Here is a 16,749-nt window from a genome sequence, read left to right on the forward strand (position 1 = left end):
TACGTGAAAGAGTGTTTGAATGAACGTCTGCTGCTTTTCCTGAAGAAACGCGGTTGTTCCGTACTGTTTCGGCCGGATTTGGCGTCTTGCCATTACGGTAAAAAGGCCATGGAGTGGTACGCCGCCAACAACGTGCATGTGGTTTCCAAGGACAAGAACCCTCCCAACACGCCAAAGCTCCGCCCAATTGAGAAATACTGGGCTATTTTCAAGCGGAACCTAAAGAAGACCAAAAAAACTGCTAAGGACGAGCAGCAGTTCAAGGCAAACTGGCTTTCTGTGGCGAAGAAGGTGGACAAGGTGGCTGTACAAAATCTGATGGCAGGGGTTAAGCGTAAGGCCTGGCAATTCGGATTTGAAAAGCGGAAGCCTTACTGAATATTTTTTCTGAATTTTATAGTAATTAAACTTGAAAAAGAAATCTAATTTGATTTGTTAAATAAATGATTTCACTGATTTACACGCGTTTTCCCTTGACCAAATTTTGACCGTATCACCCTTTAAGGACCTTTTTTTCACATTCATGTCTAAATGTGAGGTTTAAAACAATGACCTAAAAACCAAATTTAAAATAAGGGTTAGAAAATAGAAAAAAAATTATTCGAGAAAATTAGAATTAATATTCTTTGTATTGCAATTCGAGACTCAAGTGAAGCTCCCATTTTAAAGGGATTAATACTTAACAATTTTGGAATTAAAATTTTATATTGATGTACCAATCAAAATTTAACTAATTTTTCAAAGGTGTAGCGAAGCATGCCGGGTCAGCTAGTTATATATGAATATTTTTTTTCAAGGGAGTTTAACCGTCAGGGTCATTCTGCACTAGGCTAGTGATATATTAGAACAAAGTGTTAAAGTTACGATACTTAGATAGGAAGAATGAACAATTATAAATCTTACGTAATCCCGGATCACTGGCTTACCAAAAGGACTCATCTCAAATTTAAGCTAGATCGGACGACATGAAAGGGATGCATTGAGCCTAGAGAGTTAATGGGATTTTTATAATTTATTCAGGAAAAGCAAAAAAAAAACTGGATTTTCATTAATAACTTGTTTCTATACTGGTTGATTACTTTTAATGATAGATTTTCTTGAAAGATAAATGAAGACTAAAATATCACCCGACAACCACTTCACGATTAGAGTAACAGCGAAAGTTATTGCGGTTTTAATATTGAATTTTGGAGATATTTAGAAAAAAAATATATAAGAGACCAAGATCTACTCCCAACCCATCGATAATTTTGAAATTTTCTTAAAAAATCCGTTTTCTATCGTTTTTGATCATGAATCCACCAATATCATAAATACTGTTAATCTTTGAGAAACTCGAAGTTGAGATGATCAATTGCGAATTTATTCACATTTAATATGAGGAGATGAGACTTTAAATTCTTGTTACGTAGTCCGAGATATTTGAATTTAAGTAACGTATGCATAAAAAAATTACTTTTTGGATGAACATTAAAAAGTGAACCAAGACAGATAATTGAGTTCTATAAATTTTCAATGGATGGACGTTAATCTTATTTGGATACAATACTCTTCCAAGCTGGCTTCGGAAAATTCAAAATGGCAGACAAAACTTTCGTGTGCACATGGTTTTGTGTTATTTTTTCGTTTTCTTTATCAATTGATCTCTAATTTTTGCAACGAATTGTTCATAATGTTAAGCTAACCGGAACTTTTGCCATGGAGGACAACATAAGGGCGTAAAGGTTTTTTTTAGAGTTTTTCTTCATTTAATTTTTTAATTTATCGTCAATTTTCACCAAATTATTACTATTTCATTCAGCCGCTCCCGAGGCGGCTTTACCTTCAGCTCCGATCATAGTGGAAGTATTTGCAGCTTGTCCATTTTCGACAGATACTTTTTAATTATTAGGTTTAATTATTAGAATTAAACCTTTAAATCTACTTCAAAGTTCCTATATAGCGAAGTTGCTTTTGAACGCCTGTTGGAACTCATTAAAAACTTTCAAGTTTACAAAATAGTACTACAGAGATTTTTTACGAACTATTGTGCTGTACAAAAAGACTTGCATCTCTTTTACAGCTACCGTAAAACGGGGTAACATTGATCAACGGGGTAAATTTGACCAACAATAAATTTTTCCACATTATCACCAATAACTCAGTCTATAGTTTGAATTTTTGAAAACGATTTTCTACTTTTGAAAGCCTATAAATTGAGTATCAAATAGGAAAAATTTGGTTTGTATTTGAAATTTTTTTCTGTGTTTTGAAATGTAATTTCAAAATCTTAAAATATTTATTTTTCCAGGGCTTGCAAACAAACAGCTCTCCTGATGATACCAAAAAGCATTTAAAAGCAAACGGGTTGTTGAATGTGAAAAAACAACTTTTTTTTTGTATATGTAGAGTTAGAAAGCTATATTTATAGTCATGTAATGATAAATTTGTGATATTTAAAAAATAAGGACATTTTCATAGAGTAAGCCCGTATTGGACAAATGGATAGCAACCCTATCAAATGGTTAACTTTGAAGAAAAAATTATAATGGAAATAATGCGAGGGGAAAATGTGAAGGTACAATTTTCATTTGTATTTTGAAGCTAAAACTATTTAGCAATTGTTATAATTTTTGCCCCCAAATGTATGCAGCATCATTGATCTTTTTTCGAATCTACAAGTTTTTGAAAGAAAACGTCAAAAAGCAATGTAAAATTGATAAACTAGCATTTGAGAATATTATGAAGGTGTTCTGTATCCTTTATGATCAAGAAAACTCGTTAAAACCGTCCAAATAGAGACTGATCAATGTTACCCCAAAGCATCAAATTCTGAACAGAGACGAAATCGATTTTTTAATCAAATTTATAATAGTCTAATAAATTTCTGCAACCATGTTTTACGTTCATAGGAGTCCAGTACTGGTTTTACAAATATGAAACATGCCACATCCCCCTTAACTTAAAAAAATAATCGAAAAATATTGAAAAATGTGATCAATATTACCCCGGATTACGGTACTTGAAGTTGAAAAAAATGAGAAGTAGGTACGTAAAAAGTAGATTGTTTTGTTTTCATACCTACTTTAAAGTTTCCAAAAAGGAAGAAACAGAAACCAAAACAGCACCTTAAGCTAGGGTTGCCATCCGTCCCGCAAAAGCGGGACATGTCCCGCTTTTTTGTTGGATGTCCCGCTGTCCCGCTTTTTTCTAGGAAAAAATTTAAAAAGTTAACTTACTTACACTGAAAAAAATCAAATTTTAGTCTCAATTAGAATTCTGTGATGCACAGAAAATCTCCCAAATAACACTGATTGATTTATGAGACTCTTCAGGTCACTTATGTAACTTAAACTTTGTCTTGTAGCCTTTTGTAAAACCTGAAAAGTTGCTTGAATTTTCTCAAAATGTGCAGCGTTTTTCATAGTTTATATAAGGCAGTACTGAATAATTCTAGAGCCTTAGCATTACAGTAAGATTCTGTATCAGTTAAGTGTTTTTGGAGCACGTTCAACCAGTGTATGAAGAAAATATTGTTGAAGTTGCCTCTAAATAATTATAGATTATAGAATTAAAGAGATTAATTTTTGAGCCGGAATCTTAGTTAAATTGCGTTGTAGTATAGACCACTTTTTTCGACTCAATTGTCCAAAGTATATAAAGATGACATGTGATGGAAGTTTTCTTGAGTTTTTAAATTTTAAACAAATTACCAAACAAACTAACTTTGAACAAATTCAGGTATCAGGTATCAGAATGGGGGTAGGCTTAATAGCGGCACGTTATCCAAACATACGGGAAAATTGTGCCTAGCCTTTTTTTATCCAAGATTTCATCATTTACCTGAGAAACCTGAAAAAAAAACCTATAAAAGGAAGAAATAAATTCAATCTATTTAAGATGGCATAAAGCCTTTCCACTAGGGATTATTAGCATTAAAGCTCTTTTCTACATTCGGTAAGGAATGTTAGAATGTTTTTTAAGTTTAATTTCTTAAACTCAGATTCGCTTAAAGCGTAAGATCCCAGAGTACGAAAACGTAGACTGGCAAATGAGGGACAGTTACATATAAGATGGAAGGGATCTTCCACATCTGATTCACAACTACCACATACTGGAGATTCAGCACGCTGAATGTTGTGCATGTGATAGTTGAGTTTACAATGACCGGAGAGTGCTCTGATCAAGATGCTGCAATGAAATTTATTTAAAGTTAATAAGTAACTCGATATGATTGGAGATGGTTTTTCTAAAAATAATTTAGTTTGACGACAAGTGTCCAACTCTTCCCAGTATCGTTCATGCTGGTTAGAGGACCAAGTTTGAATTTGGTTTCTGAACCAACATGGTGATATTGGGACAGCCGGCTCTGGTCCGTAAAATTCCTTTTCCGACCCAGCTCTAGCGAGTTCGTCGGCGCATTCGTTTCCAAAAATTCCCTTATGTCCGGGTACCCATAGAAGGTTTAATCCATTGCCTTCAGCAAGTTCTTCAATTGCTTTCCGGCATGAGATTACCAGTTTTGATCTAGAACTGGAAGCACTGAGTGATTTGATAGCTGCTTGGCTATCTGAACAGAAATAAATTGTTCTGAACATAATCTTCTTTTGAAGTGCAATTTGCACTCCATACATAATAGCATATAGCTCAGCCTGAAAGACTGTACAATATTTTCCTAGAGGTTGAGCATATTCTATGTTCAACTCGTGACAGTAAATTCCTGCACCTGCACGGCCGTTTGATAATGAACCGTCAGTATAGAATACAATATGAGAGGACATTTGGTCCTCTACGAAACCTGATAACCATTCTTGAGGAGAAGGAAATTTGACTTTGAACCTCATGTAGGGAAAACTACTCGAGAGTGTTAAATCGTTTGGCGCTAGATTAAACTTGTTTAATCTAACTAATTCAGGCCACACATTTGTATGACTCGATGATCTTTCGATATTTCCTGACAGCCAGAGACCAACTGCCTGTAGACGAAAAGCACATGAGAAGGCTTCCTGTTTTAGGAACAAGTGTAGAGGTTTGATAGAAAACAGAGCCTCTAGTGCTGCAGTAGGAGTTGTAGTGAACGATCCGGACATCCCCAAAAGACACATTCTTTGAAGGTGATTTAGTTTAGTCCGAACTGTTGCAACTTCTCCTTTCTGCCACCACACTAGACACCCATAGGCCAGATGTGGGAAATAAAAACTGTTCCGTAGTACGTTGTATGCGAACGAACTCGACTGTAAATACATTTATTATTAAATGATGATAATGTAAACAATCTCTTATTAACTTACAAATAAGTTTCGCCGTTTACCCTAAGCTCTAGCTCTGGCAACCCTAAACCGTCGGATATCACCGGCTATTTGAAGCTAATGGACGAAAATCATATTTATCTTCGGGTAAATAAAAAGTACACTTGCGTACTTACGCTTTTTCTTTCCTACCGCTCTAATTGAGCTCAACCCGGTACACCTAACCGGAACAACCGAACGGTCACTCAAACTATCAAAGGAAATACAATATTTGAGTGGCAAATTGCGCAGTAAGGAATTTCTATCACCTAACCTCTTCCGACTCACTAAACCGCGAGCACATAAATCACGCGCAACTGGCCAAATAGCTTCCACCTACTATAAAAAATACATTAAAAGATGATCAAATAACTAATGATCAAATACATACTGTTTTCGCTAAAAACAATTCACTACAAACTAACTAACTGCCAGGTCAAGAAAAAACGTGTCGCAGTTTCGATCAATTTTCTAACAATGACAATTCTTTTTCGGCGCCAACGCGTTGACGTTTGTCCGATCCCGTACCAAGGTTGCCAGTTCTACTAACACCCCAACCCGTAACGTCGTAGTCAATCGACTTTACTCTCCTCCTGCACGTCCAACAGAGCAACCTTTACCGCTGGTCTTTGAAGAGTAGATCCGTCGCAAGTCTCCACGTCGACCTTGTGAACTTGTCCGTCTCGTCCTGGATAAGTCCTCACCACCTTACCTCGGAGCCATCCGTTGCGCACGGACTCGTCTACGATGACCACTAGATCGCCGACCTTCAGCGGCCGCGTTTCCGCGAACCATTTCGTCCTGCAGGCTATAGTAGGTAGGTAAGCTTGCACCCAGCGCTTCCAAAACTGGTTTGTTAAGTGTTGAATAACCTTCCAGTTTGGTCGAAGAGGTGTAACATCGTCGATTGGTACCCTTGGTGGTTTGCTGTCCTCGCCGGAACTTAGCCAAAGGAAATGATTTGGAGTCAGCACTTCTTCGTTGGGATCCTCCAGCGGCACGAACGTCAGCGGATGGGAGTTGACTATCAATTCTGCTTCCGAGAGCAATGTTCGCAGTCCTTCATCGTCTAGCCTTTGATGGTGCGAGAGAGTCTTGAACGCCTCCTTCACGGACCGGACTTTCCTCTCCCAAACCCCGCCCATATGGGGGGCAGAAGGGGGGTTGAAGTGCCATTGTGTATGGCTGTTGGTAAAGTAGCTCGCTAACTCCTTATTGATTGCATTAGTTTCTTCTTCCAACTCTCGGGCTGCCCCGCGGAAGTTCGTCCCATTGTCGCTGAATATCTCTTGAGGAGGACCATGCTTAGCGACAAACCGCCGAATTGCCATCCTGCAGGATTCTGCCGATAAAGAATGCACCACTTCTAGGTGCAACGCCCTCACCGAGAGGCAGGTGAAAAGCGCGACCCACCTTTTTTCGTCGCTACGTCCTCGTTTGACCAGCAGTGGTCCGAAGTAGTCCAGCCCTGTGAAGGTGAACGGTCGTACATAGGGTTTAACCCTGGGCTGGGGGAGTGGGGCCATTTTTGGAGCCTGTGGTCTAGCCAGATAAACACGACACCACATGCAGCTTTTAATCGCCTTCTTCACACTGGCTCTCATCCGGGGGATGTAGTAACGTTGCTTGAGCTCGTTCAGTACAGTCTCGGTATTGGCATGGCCGTACTTTTGGTGAAATCGCAGGATCAAAAGAGTGGTGACATGATGATCTCTTGGTATTATCACAGGATTTCGAAAGTCGAACGAATAATAAGCCGCTTGAGGGTCGATTCTGCTCGCCATCCGGAGAACACCGGACTCATCGATCACCGGTGATAGCTTCGCTAGGACACTTCCCTTGCCGATACGCTTCCACTGCTTCGATGAAAGCTCAGAACTGCTTCTAAGCGCTTGAATTTCTTCCGCAAACACCTGTCGCTGCACAGCCCGCCAAATGGCTGCTTCCGCCGACACATAATCATCACGATTCAGATCACCACAGGATTTACTAGATTCCACCGGTTCCCGTTTGAAGCGCTTGAAGCGGTGCACGAAATGATACATATAAGCAACTCGGTTGAGTAGCCCATCCCACCGCGAGAAACTTTCCATGTTGACTACAAAATCATCGTCAGACTGACGATGAACGTTTACCGACCGTAATTCGTCTTTGGGTGACTCCAAGCAGGGTTTTTGTTTCGGCCATTCTTCTGTTGGTCGGTACAAGAATTCGGGTCCTTTGTACCACAAACCATCTGGATCGAAGTTGGGACCATTACCCCATTTGGTTCCTTGGTCGGCTATGTTGTCACGGGAAGGAACCCACTGCCAGTCTTCCACCGAAGTATTCGTCAAAATTTCTGCTATTCTAAAACCGACAAATTGGCGATATTTTCGTGGATCCGCACGGAGCCAGGCCATAACAGTCGAAGAATCGGTCCACAGGAACTTTTCGGTAATTTGCAGTGAGTGACTTTCTTCTACAGACTTCAGCAACCGAGAACCAATCACTGCAGCGCCCAGCTCGTTTCGAGGTATGGATTGTGGTCTTAAAGGTGTAACTTTGGCCTTAGCTGCCACCAGAGCGCAGCGGGGAGTATCTCCGTCAACGATTCTAAAATAGGCCGCAGCACAGTAGGCCAGCTCACTGGCGTCCACGAACACATGCAGCTGAAGTGAATTGTAGCTGCCGGTAGTGTAATTGGGGAAATAACAACGTGGCACTCTTACATTTTCCAACTTCGGTGTCAGTTTGATCCAGCGCTGCCACATATCAAAGTCGTCGTCGCAGATAGGATCATCCCACAGAATTCCCGAACGCCAGATGGACTGGATGAGAATTTTCCCGTGTATGGTGTAGCAGGCCACAATTCCGAGCGGGTCAAAAAGGCTCATGACCACCTGCAACACTTGCCGCTTTGTTGGTCGCGTTTCCCCAGACAGCAACGGGAGTAGATCTGTTCGGAAATCCGCCGAAAACACAAACACATCTTCACTCGGTACCCACATCATACCGAGGACTCTTTCGGTTTTTGTCGTCTTCTCGATGGCAAAGCTCTTCATCTCATCTCCAGTAGTCACCCCAACCCGTTTCAGGAGGTGTTCGGAATTCGACTGCCAACTAGGTATCTCAAAACCAGCCGATCGGTTGACCAAACTCACTTCCAAAGCCAGTTTCGTTGCCTCTTCAATGGTATCACAGCTCGCAAGAAAATCGTCAACATATGTGTTGTCAACGATTGCTTCAGCAGCTTCCGGATAACGATCTTTATGTTCCTGGGCGTTTTTATTCTTAGCAAACTGTGCTGAACACGGGGAGCATGTTGCCCCGAACGTTGCGACGTCCATTATGTACACGTCGAGCGCAGCTTCTGGATTTTCCCGATACAAAAATCGTTGTGCGTTCCTATCTTCCGGACGAATAATCAACTGGTGGAACATTTGCCTTATGTCCCCAGCGATGGCATACTGTTTCTGTCGGAATCGGCAGAGGACAGATAGAAGCGGCTTCACCAAATCCGGCCCTTTCAAAAGCTGGGAGTTCAGAGAGGTTCCTCCATACGTTGCCGCAGCATCCCAGACTACACGCACCTTCGTTGGCTTGCGTGGATGTCGCACTGCGCTGATTGGCAGGTACCAAATCTTTCTGTCGTCACTGTTGCGGAGCTCGTCTGACGTCGCTTTGTGAACGTACCCCTTCTGCAGATAATCGTCGATTTGCTTGTCAATATTAGTTTTCAGTTCGGGATCTTTCAGCAAGCGCCTTTCAAAACAACCGTGTCGACGTACTGCCATGCTAAAGTTGTTCGGAAAAACCGGCTCATCGCTTTTCCAAAGCAATCCAGTTTGGAACTTTCCGGATGGTGTACGAACTGTCGTCTCTTCGAGCAATCTTCTGGCCCGTCGATCTTCATCGGATTCGGGCGGATTCAATCCGGATATCGCCAGGTTTTCGAATTCAAAATACTGCTGGACCATTTCATGGAGCTCGCGGCTATTGGAGCACTCGCAGACGTGAACAAAAGCACTACCTATCGTCTCAGGTGCTCGTCTTCCACCGAATATTGCCCATCCGAGGCGAAATTTAGCAGCAACAGGTTCTCCTCCGGATCTTTCCCTCTTCTTCAAAGCTAAGTTGAGCTGGGCATTATCGACACCGATAAGAATTCGTGGCACGGCCGTCCGGTAGCTGCTGATGGGAAGTCCACTCAGATGGGGGAATTGGTTCGAGAGACTCTCATAATCCAGGCTCTGCTTCGGTAATTCCAAGCTCTCAACGGTTCTTACGTTCGCCAGCTGATGGATGCGATTGTTCGAAGCACCCGAGATACCTATCTCGACCTTACGAGAGTTACTTTCACTTCTCGTGACGTTACTAGTCCACTGCAAGCAAAGCGGAATTCTTTCGCCCACCAAGCCCAGTTCGTCGATAAGTTCGTCTTCGACCAGCGTCAGGTCGGATCCGTCATCCAGAAAAGCAAATGTGGACACCGACTTCCCGTTCGCGTGAAGAGTCACGGGAAGTATTTTGAAGAAAGTGGTGCCTTGCTGGTGTTGATGATGGGCAGTTACCGATACCGAAGATTCCGATCCTTGACTCTTGAGAGTCGAACAACTTCCTGGATGTAGCAGTTTATGGTGGGGCTCAGGGCATCCATTGATCCCGCAAGGCTGCTTGTAAATTGGGTTATTCCACAATAGATCACAAAAAGTTGGTCGCAGTGGATCTTCTCATACAAAAAAAAAAAAAAAAAAAGGCTGCTTGTTTCGGCAAGGCCACCTTCCATGCGGCGCCAGACAACGCTTACACATATCCGTTTCACTGATGAACCTCAGCTTCTCTTCGAGCGGCAACGTTTCGAACTGCTTACAAGTTCGGACTCTGTGCGTTGTACTTTTGCACATCAGGCACGGCTTTAGCACCGGAGTAACTTTCGAAGCTGGTGGTCCAGGCGCTGAGGACACGGAGGCGGAATGTGCGTTCAAATAAACTGGCTTCTCCTTTCTCACAACACCTTTTGTGGCTTTATCATTCAGACAAACATCCGACGTCAATTTCACCTTGCATGCCGCTGTTCGATAAGCCGACACAAACGCACAGAAATCACCAAGCGATGGTTCTGGAAGAGCTGCTAAGTTCATACCCCATTGTAGCTGCAAGTCGGGTGGAAGCTTAGCGACCAGCTCTGCCAGCAAGAGTGGATTGTCCAAATGGGTGTTGAGTTTAGCTGACTGCATGTACGTCACCATGTTGCGTACCTCCCTGCCGAACGCCACAAGCGTCTCCAATTTCGCCACAGACGGCTGAACGGTTTTCCGGATCTTGGATAGCAGACAATATACAATTTGATCTGGCCTTCCACACTCGGCTCGTAGGATGTCAATAATTTCCGGAATTGCATCCGGCAGCATTAAAATATTCTGGACCTTTTCGCGAGCGCTACCAACAAGACTTTTCTGTAGCCTAGCAAGGTTCTCGTCTGGTTGTATGCCACACATGGCCGTTGTCGATTCAAATGCACTCAAGAACATGGGCCACTCGAGTGGGTCCCCGGAAAACTTGGGGAGGTCTCTAGAGACAACTTGACGCGCCGCCAGTTGCTGTGGCGTAATCATGCGACCTGTAGCATGAGGAAATCCTTTACCCAAATCTGCTGACACTGTTGGTGGGACTGTAGGCGGGTGCTGCTCGGATGCTTGCCAAGCACGCGGCTGTACATTCAAACCAAAGTTCGGATGCCTGACTTGGTTGTTGATAAAGACTCCTCCCTGAGGGTGCGCAAACTGATAATCAGCACCAGATGACGGCATGTCAGGAATATTCGGAAAATACATCGCCCCGTAAGGGTTATTCATCACTGGAAATCCAGGGAACTGCGACGAGCTCGGCGGTGGCAATATTAGCGGATTCACTGGTACAGGTGGAACTGGATTCCGAGCCACTGGCGGAAAACATGGATTCGAATCAAGATAATTGCTCCTTGGGCCCGGTACTATAGCTGGGGGAGGATTTCTCACTGGAATCTCTGCTTGTTTTGGCACAGTGCTTGGTTGAATCTGTTGACCTGATTGAATAACTGCTTGCATTCTTTGCCGCTCCTCTCGCTGTTGGATGACGGGATGTGGGTTCGTACTTGGAGCCACTGTCTCGGGTTTCTGCTGGACTGGGGTAGAAGTATGCACGAATCCGCATTGCTGTTCCACCCAACCGGCGATACTTCGATGACTTTTTCCTCCTACGCTACGATCACATCCTTCATTGAGCTCTTCCAAAGCTATTTCTGCTTCCAGCTGCTGTTTTCTAGCAAGAAACTCGCGATCCCGTTCCGCTTTTTGATCCTCCAAATCCTTTTGCTCTTTCAGGTGCCTCAAACGAAGATGAGCAATAGCATTGACTGAGACGACTGATCCGGCATTCGAATTAGACGAGGATTGAAGTCTTCCGAAATTTCGATCGTCCTGTCTCCCACTAATTGGACCGGTGGTATTATCATCACGTTCAGCGGCGCGAGCTGAAGCAAATGTTGTGTGTGCTTCGGGCGGGTTTACGTTGCCGGTTTGAGTCGAATTAGCTGCGTTGTGACTAGCTACGCATCTGCAGCAGAGCCAGCTGCGATCGGCTATGGTAGCCGTAACACCGGCGCATCCATAATGTTGCCATTGCGAACACTCGTCACAAGCGACCATGCTCTGCGCTGAATCCGGGCGGCGACATGTCACGCAGCTGTACAGCTCTCCGGTAGGGCCTTCCATCATCGGTTCCAGGTTTAGGTTGCTCGTTGCAGCTTTATTTTCGAGATTTGTGGGAAATAAAAACTGTTCCGTAGTACGTTGTATGCGAACGAACTCGACTGTAAATACATTTATTATTAAATGATGATAATGTAAACAATCTCTTATTAACTTACAAATAAGTTTCGCCGTTTACCCTAAGCTCTAGCTCTGGCAACCCTAAACCGTCGGATATCACCGGCTATTTGAAGCTAATGGACGAAAATCATATTTATCTTCGGGTAAATAAAAAGTACACTTGCGTACTTACGCTTTTTCTTTCCTACCGCTCTAATTGAGCTCAACCCGGTACACCTAACCGGAACAACCGAACGGTCACTCAAACTATCAAAGGAAATACAATATTTGAGTGGCAAATTGCGCAGTAAGGAATTTCTATCACCTAACCTCTTCCGACTCACTAAACCGCGAGCACATAAATCACGCGCAACTGGCCAAATAGCTTCCACCTACTATAAAAAATACATTAAAAGATGATCAAATAACTAATGATCAAATACATACTGTTTTCGCTAAAAACAATTCACTACAAACTAACTAACTGCCAGGTCAAGAAAAAACGTGTCGCAGTTTCGATCAATTTTCTAACAATGACAATTCTTTTTCGGCGCCAACGCGTTGACGTTTGTCCGATCCCGTACCAAGGTTGCCAGTTCTACTAACACCAGAATTGGTCTTACTATTGTGGAGTAAATCCAGTGAATATGTTTGGGTTTGAGTCCCCAGTTTTTTCCGATTGCACGTCGGCATTGTCCGAAGGCCATGCATGCTTTTTTGATTCTGAATTCGATGTGATCAGACCAGTTTAATTTGGAGTCAAGAATGACACCCAAATATTTAACTTGATCAGACACGGTGATTTCGGAACCATAAAACAGCAGAGGGCGCACCCCGCGGGTGATACGTGTTTTAGTAAATAATACAATATTAGTTTTTAGAGGATTAACTGACAGTTCTACATGAGAACACCATCGTTCAACAGAGCGCAGAGCTTGTTGCATTATATCAAATAATGTGCTTATGCACAAACCTCTTACCAGCAGAAGATAATCATCTGCAAATCCATAGGTTGGTATTCCACGGTCATTGAGTTTTCTCAACAAGCCGTCTGCAACTAGGTTCCACAAAAGAGGTGATAGTACACCTCCCTGTGGGCAACCACGTGTGCTAACTTTTGTTATTGAAGCCTGTCTTAAAGACGAGTGAAGATTCCTGTTACTTAGCATTGCGCTAATCCAGTTAGTTATAACACTAGGCACTCCATGAAGTAGTGCCGCATCCATTATTGATGTAAACGAGACATTATCAAATGCTCCTTCTATGTCTAGAAATGCTCCTAGACATGATTCTTTCTGTGAAAAACTATTTTCAATATTATGTACTACGTTGTGCAGAAGAGTTAATGTTGATTTTCCTGTTTGGTATGCATGTTGTGTCGCATTAAGCGGATGTTGGACAAGGCATTCTTGCCTGATATTATAGAATTAAAGAGATTAATTTTTGAGCCGGAATCTTAGTTAAATTGCGTTGTAGTATAGACCACTTTTTTCGACTCAATTGTCCAAAGTATATAAAGATGACATGTGATGGAAGTTTTCTTGAGTTTTTAAATTTTAAACAAATTACCAAACAAACCAACTTTGAACAAATTACACAAAAGTTTTTTTTTCACGGTATCGAATCCACCGTTTTCATGTACGACTTGAAATATGTTCTCTCAAATAACGTGTTAATTCTCGAGAACCATGGAAAATAACAGTGCATATGGCAAAAACCGTGTAAAACCGTGTAAAAAAAACTGAGTAAAATCAATCTGCGTTAACCTCAGTGTACTTTCTATGAAAAGCTTTGGAAAATGGTAAACTTATTAGTTTGGCTACACAATTAAGCTTTTTTTTTTAAATGTCCCGCTTTTTCGGCTGTGTCCCGCTTTTTCTTCGTGAAATGTCCCGCTTTTTCGGAAAGTATCTGGCAAGCCTACCTTAAACCTTTTTCTGAGTTTTTGCTGAACTTGATAAAGAATGAAGTTCCATGGACCTCGAAATAGCATTTTTTGTACAGCCTCTATGAGTTTACGAACTCATGAGTTCGTTTTTTAAGTGATATTCAAACTTTTGGTTGCTTGGGTTTGTAGGAATTCGATTATCTAGGTTTTGATATATTTTCGGATTCAAAGCTGTATTTCAATCAGATTTGTTCGGAACCATATGTAATTTTTCTAAAGGTAGGACCAAATTTAAAAGAAATTAAAAAAAAAACACTCGATCAAAATACTTACTCGTTCGGCAAGGCGAATATTCGTCGAATTGTTGCATATTGTTGCGGGCAATGAAGCACGTCCCAACGGGTTCCACTCGTTCCACCTTCCGGGGCTGCAGCTGATGAAACACATATCGGGGGGCGCAGGCCTAAATGGACCAGAGGCAGAAAGAAAGAAAGAGAAAGAAACAAAACCAACATGTAATGACTAAATTGTTATTGACGGGGTTCATATATTGTTTTTTTTTTGCTTCATCAATAAAAATAACCATAACAATAAGCGAACGAAACGGGAGCCAACAAATTTCACCGGATTTAAAACGATTATTCCTGATGTTGTCCCCAGGGTTGGGTGCTTCAAAACCGGGTGACAGACGCATCGGATTTCAGATCTTCAGATCTTTTTGCGACGATAACTCACCCATGGATATGATAATGCCCCGACGATGGGTGGCTGTTATGATCCTTGGGAATACTTTGCGCAGACGTTTAACTCTTCGAGCTCCCCGAGTTGCGATCGAGAATCATAAATGACAATCGCGGCCGGCGCACAAGTGATATGTTTCACAAACTTACGGGTGAAAACTCCAGTCAGATCCGGTCAGAGGGAGAGAAGCGAGAGCGAAAAAAATCTGTCCGATTTTCAAATATGGTAACCAGTATCGAACGGTATCATCACTGCTGAGTAAAATTTTTCAGCAGAGAAGAAGATGGTTTGATTCGAAAACAAACCAAAGGGAAGCCCCCAAGAAGATCGTGCTAGCAAAAGCAACAACTATAAGACCTGCTGCTGGCAGGGTGCAATGCAAAGGTATAGAAGTCAGGCAGCTTCCGTGCTCGACGGGGAGAGAAGAGCCGAAGGGAAGACTCAAACAAGACGAGAAGCGACAAGTCCTAAAATGGTCAACACAATGCGCGATTTTATTGTTGTTTTGTTGTCCTTCCCCACCACCTCAAACCACGTTTGGGGGATTGCACCCGTGAATTTGAACGTCCGTCGTTGAAACCAAACTCGTGGTCACATTGGCCGCAACTCGGCGCGGCACTTGATATGACCATACATGTTGAGAACTTCTTCTGCACGATCGTTTAGTAGCAGCAGTTGCTGATGAGATGAAACGACGAAGTTGGAGCAGCCAGTAAAAACAACAGCGTGTTTGAGAAAGTTTCGATCGTCATCGAATCGCCAAATGCAGAATTTCGTGAATATGCTATGTTATACCCACTTGAAAAGGTCATTCCAAAAGTTACGTCGATCATGCTGGGGCGACTGTCGTTGTGTTGTATTTTTTTTGGCATGTAGATTTAATGTTTGCCGTGATCCAAAAATCACACAAATGGGACTAATGTGTGGAGAAACATTGTAATATCCAAACGACAATTTCACTGGTGTCTTATTTGTTCAGTTTTTTTTAACAATTCATACATAAAGAGTATAAAGCTATGATCATTTAGTATCCGAGCACTTTATTTCGGTAATAGCTACATTACTAGAGCTCGGATATGAAAAACTTTATCAGCGTTGTATTGCTTTTAAAAAGGACCTTGCCTATGTTTTCAGATTTTTTAATTTACGCGTGTTTGAGATATTTACGATGCAAAAAGACATGATAAAAATATAAAATTGCACAATCGCCTCGGAAAAATTCTTCATCGTCGACTCGAAAAATCATAACCGTTGATTTTTTTCAGAATTTTTTTTGGCTCAAATAGTTAATATACTTCTTGAGGAGCCACTCAAGGAAGTTCACGAAGTTCAAACCAAGCATCGTAGTGGAGTTTTTTATCTCAACTATGCTGAAAAGTCTATGGTAAGGTTGCCAGATAGCCCGGTTTTATCGGGGTTTGCCCGGATATTTTGTACAAAATTTGGGAACAGTCCACCCCGGCCAGGGTGCCCGGATTTCATTGAAATATGCCCGAATTTATTCACTTTATTTGACAAATCATACAAAATAAACAACAAACGCCTCCGAAGCGAAATTTTTTTAACCAATTTTTAAAACAATCATGAAAGGTTTTTTGGAAGCCTAAAATGCCATTCAAAATCTATCGACGAGTTTTAATGAAAAAATATATTTTTTTTCAATTTTTTTTTCTTCATTTTTGTTGAGTAACTTCAAGCTTTTCAGAAAATTGCCCGGACATTTCCCGGATTAATGGTCATCATTTTTGAAATCAAATGCCCGGATTTGCCAGATTTTTATAAAAAAAAATTGCCCGGTTTGTCCGGCCCAGATACGTTCTGAAAAAATTCTGGCAACCTTAGTCTATGGTTATTGGGAATAACTTAATGCAAACTCTGATGCAGAGGTCAAATTCTTCGAGATGCCTACTCATGAAAAGGTTCCAACCAGATTTCAATTGGTTTTATCCAGGTGAATTTGTGTAAAATATCATGATTTTGCAAAGGTTTTGCTTCTGTGGTAAAATAATAAGTTTACACATGA

The 16,749-nt window shown here is 41.8% G+C and overlaps 1 protein-coding gene across 4 annotated transcripts in view; it reads right to left on the minus strand.

Annotated features, from left to right (window-relative positions):
* The window catches only part of LOC129740232 (integrin alpha-PS2-like), a 305,493-nt gene that overhangs the window by 94,840 nt on the left and 193,904 nt on the right, over positions 1 to 16,749 (minus strand). For all 4 annotated transcript variants that reach the window (XM_055731842.1, XM_055731845.1, XM_055731844.1 and 1 more), the window contains exon 5: positions 14,319 to 14,448. In XM_055731842.1, coding sequence (XP_055587817.1) covers positions 14,319 to 14,448 — 130 coding nt within the window. The remainder of the gene's footprint in view (positions 1 to 14,318; positions 14,449 to 16,749) is intronic.

The sequence above is a fragment of the Uranotaenia lowii genome, chromosome 1 (assembly GCF_029784155.1).
Source record: "Uranotaenia lowii strain MFRU-FL chromosome 1, ASM2978415v1, whole genome shotgun sequence".
Lineage (NCBI taxonomy): Eukaryota > Metazoa > Arthropoda > Insecta > Diptera > Culicidae > Uranotaenia > Uranotaenia lowii.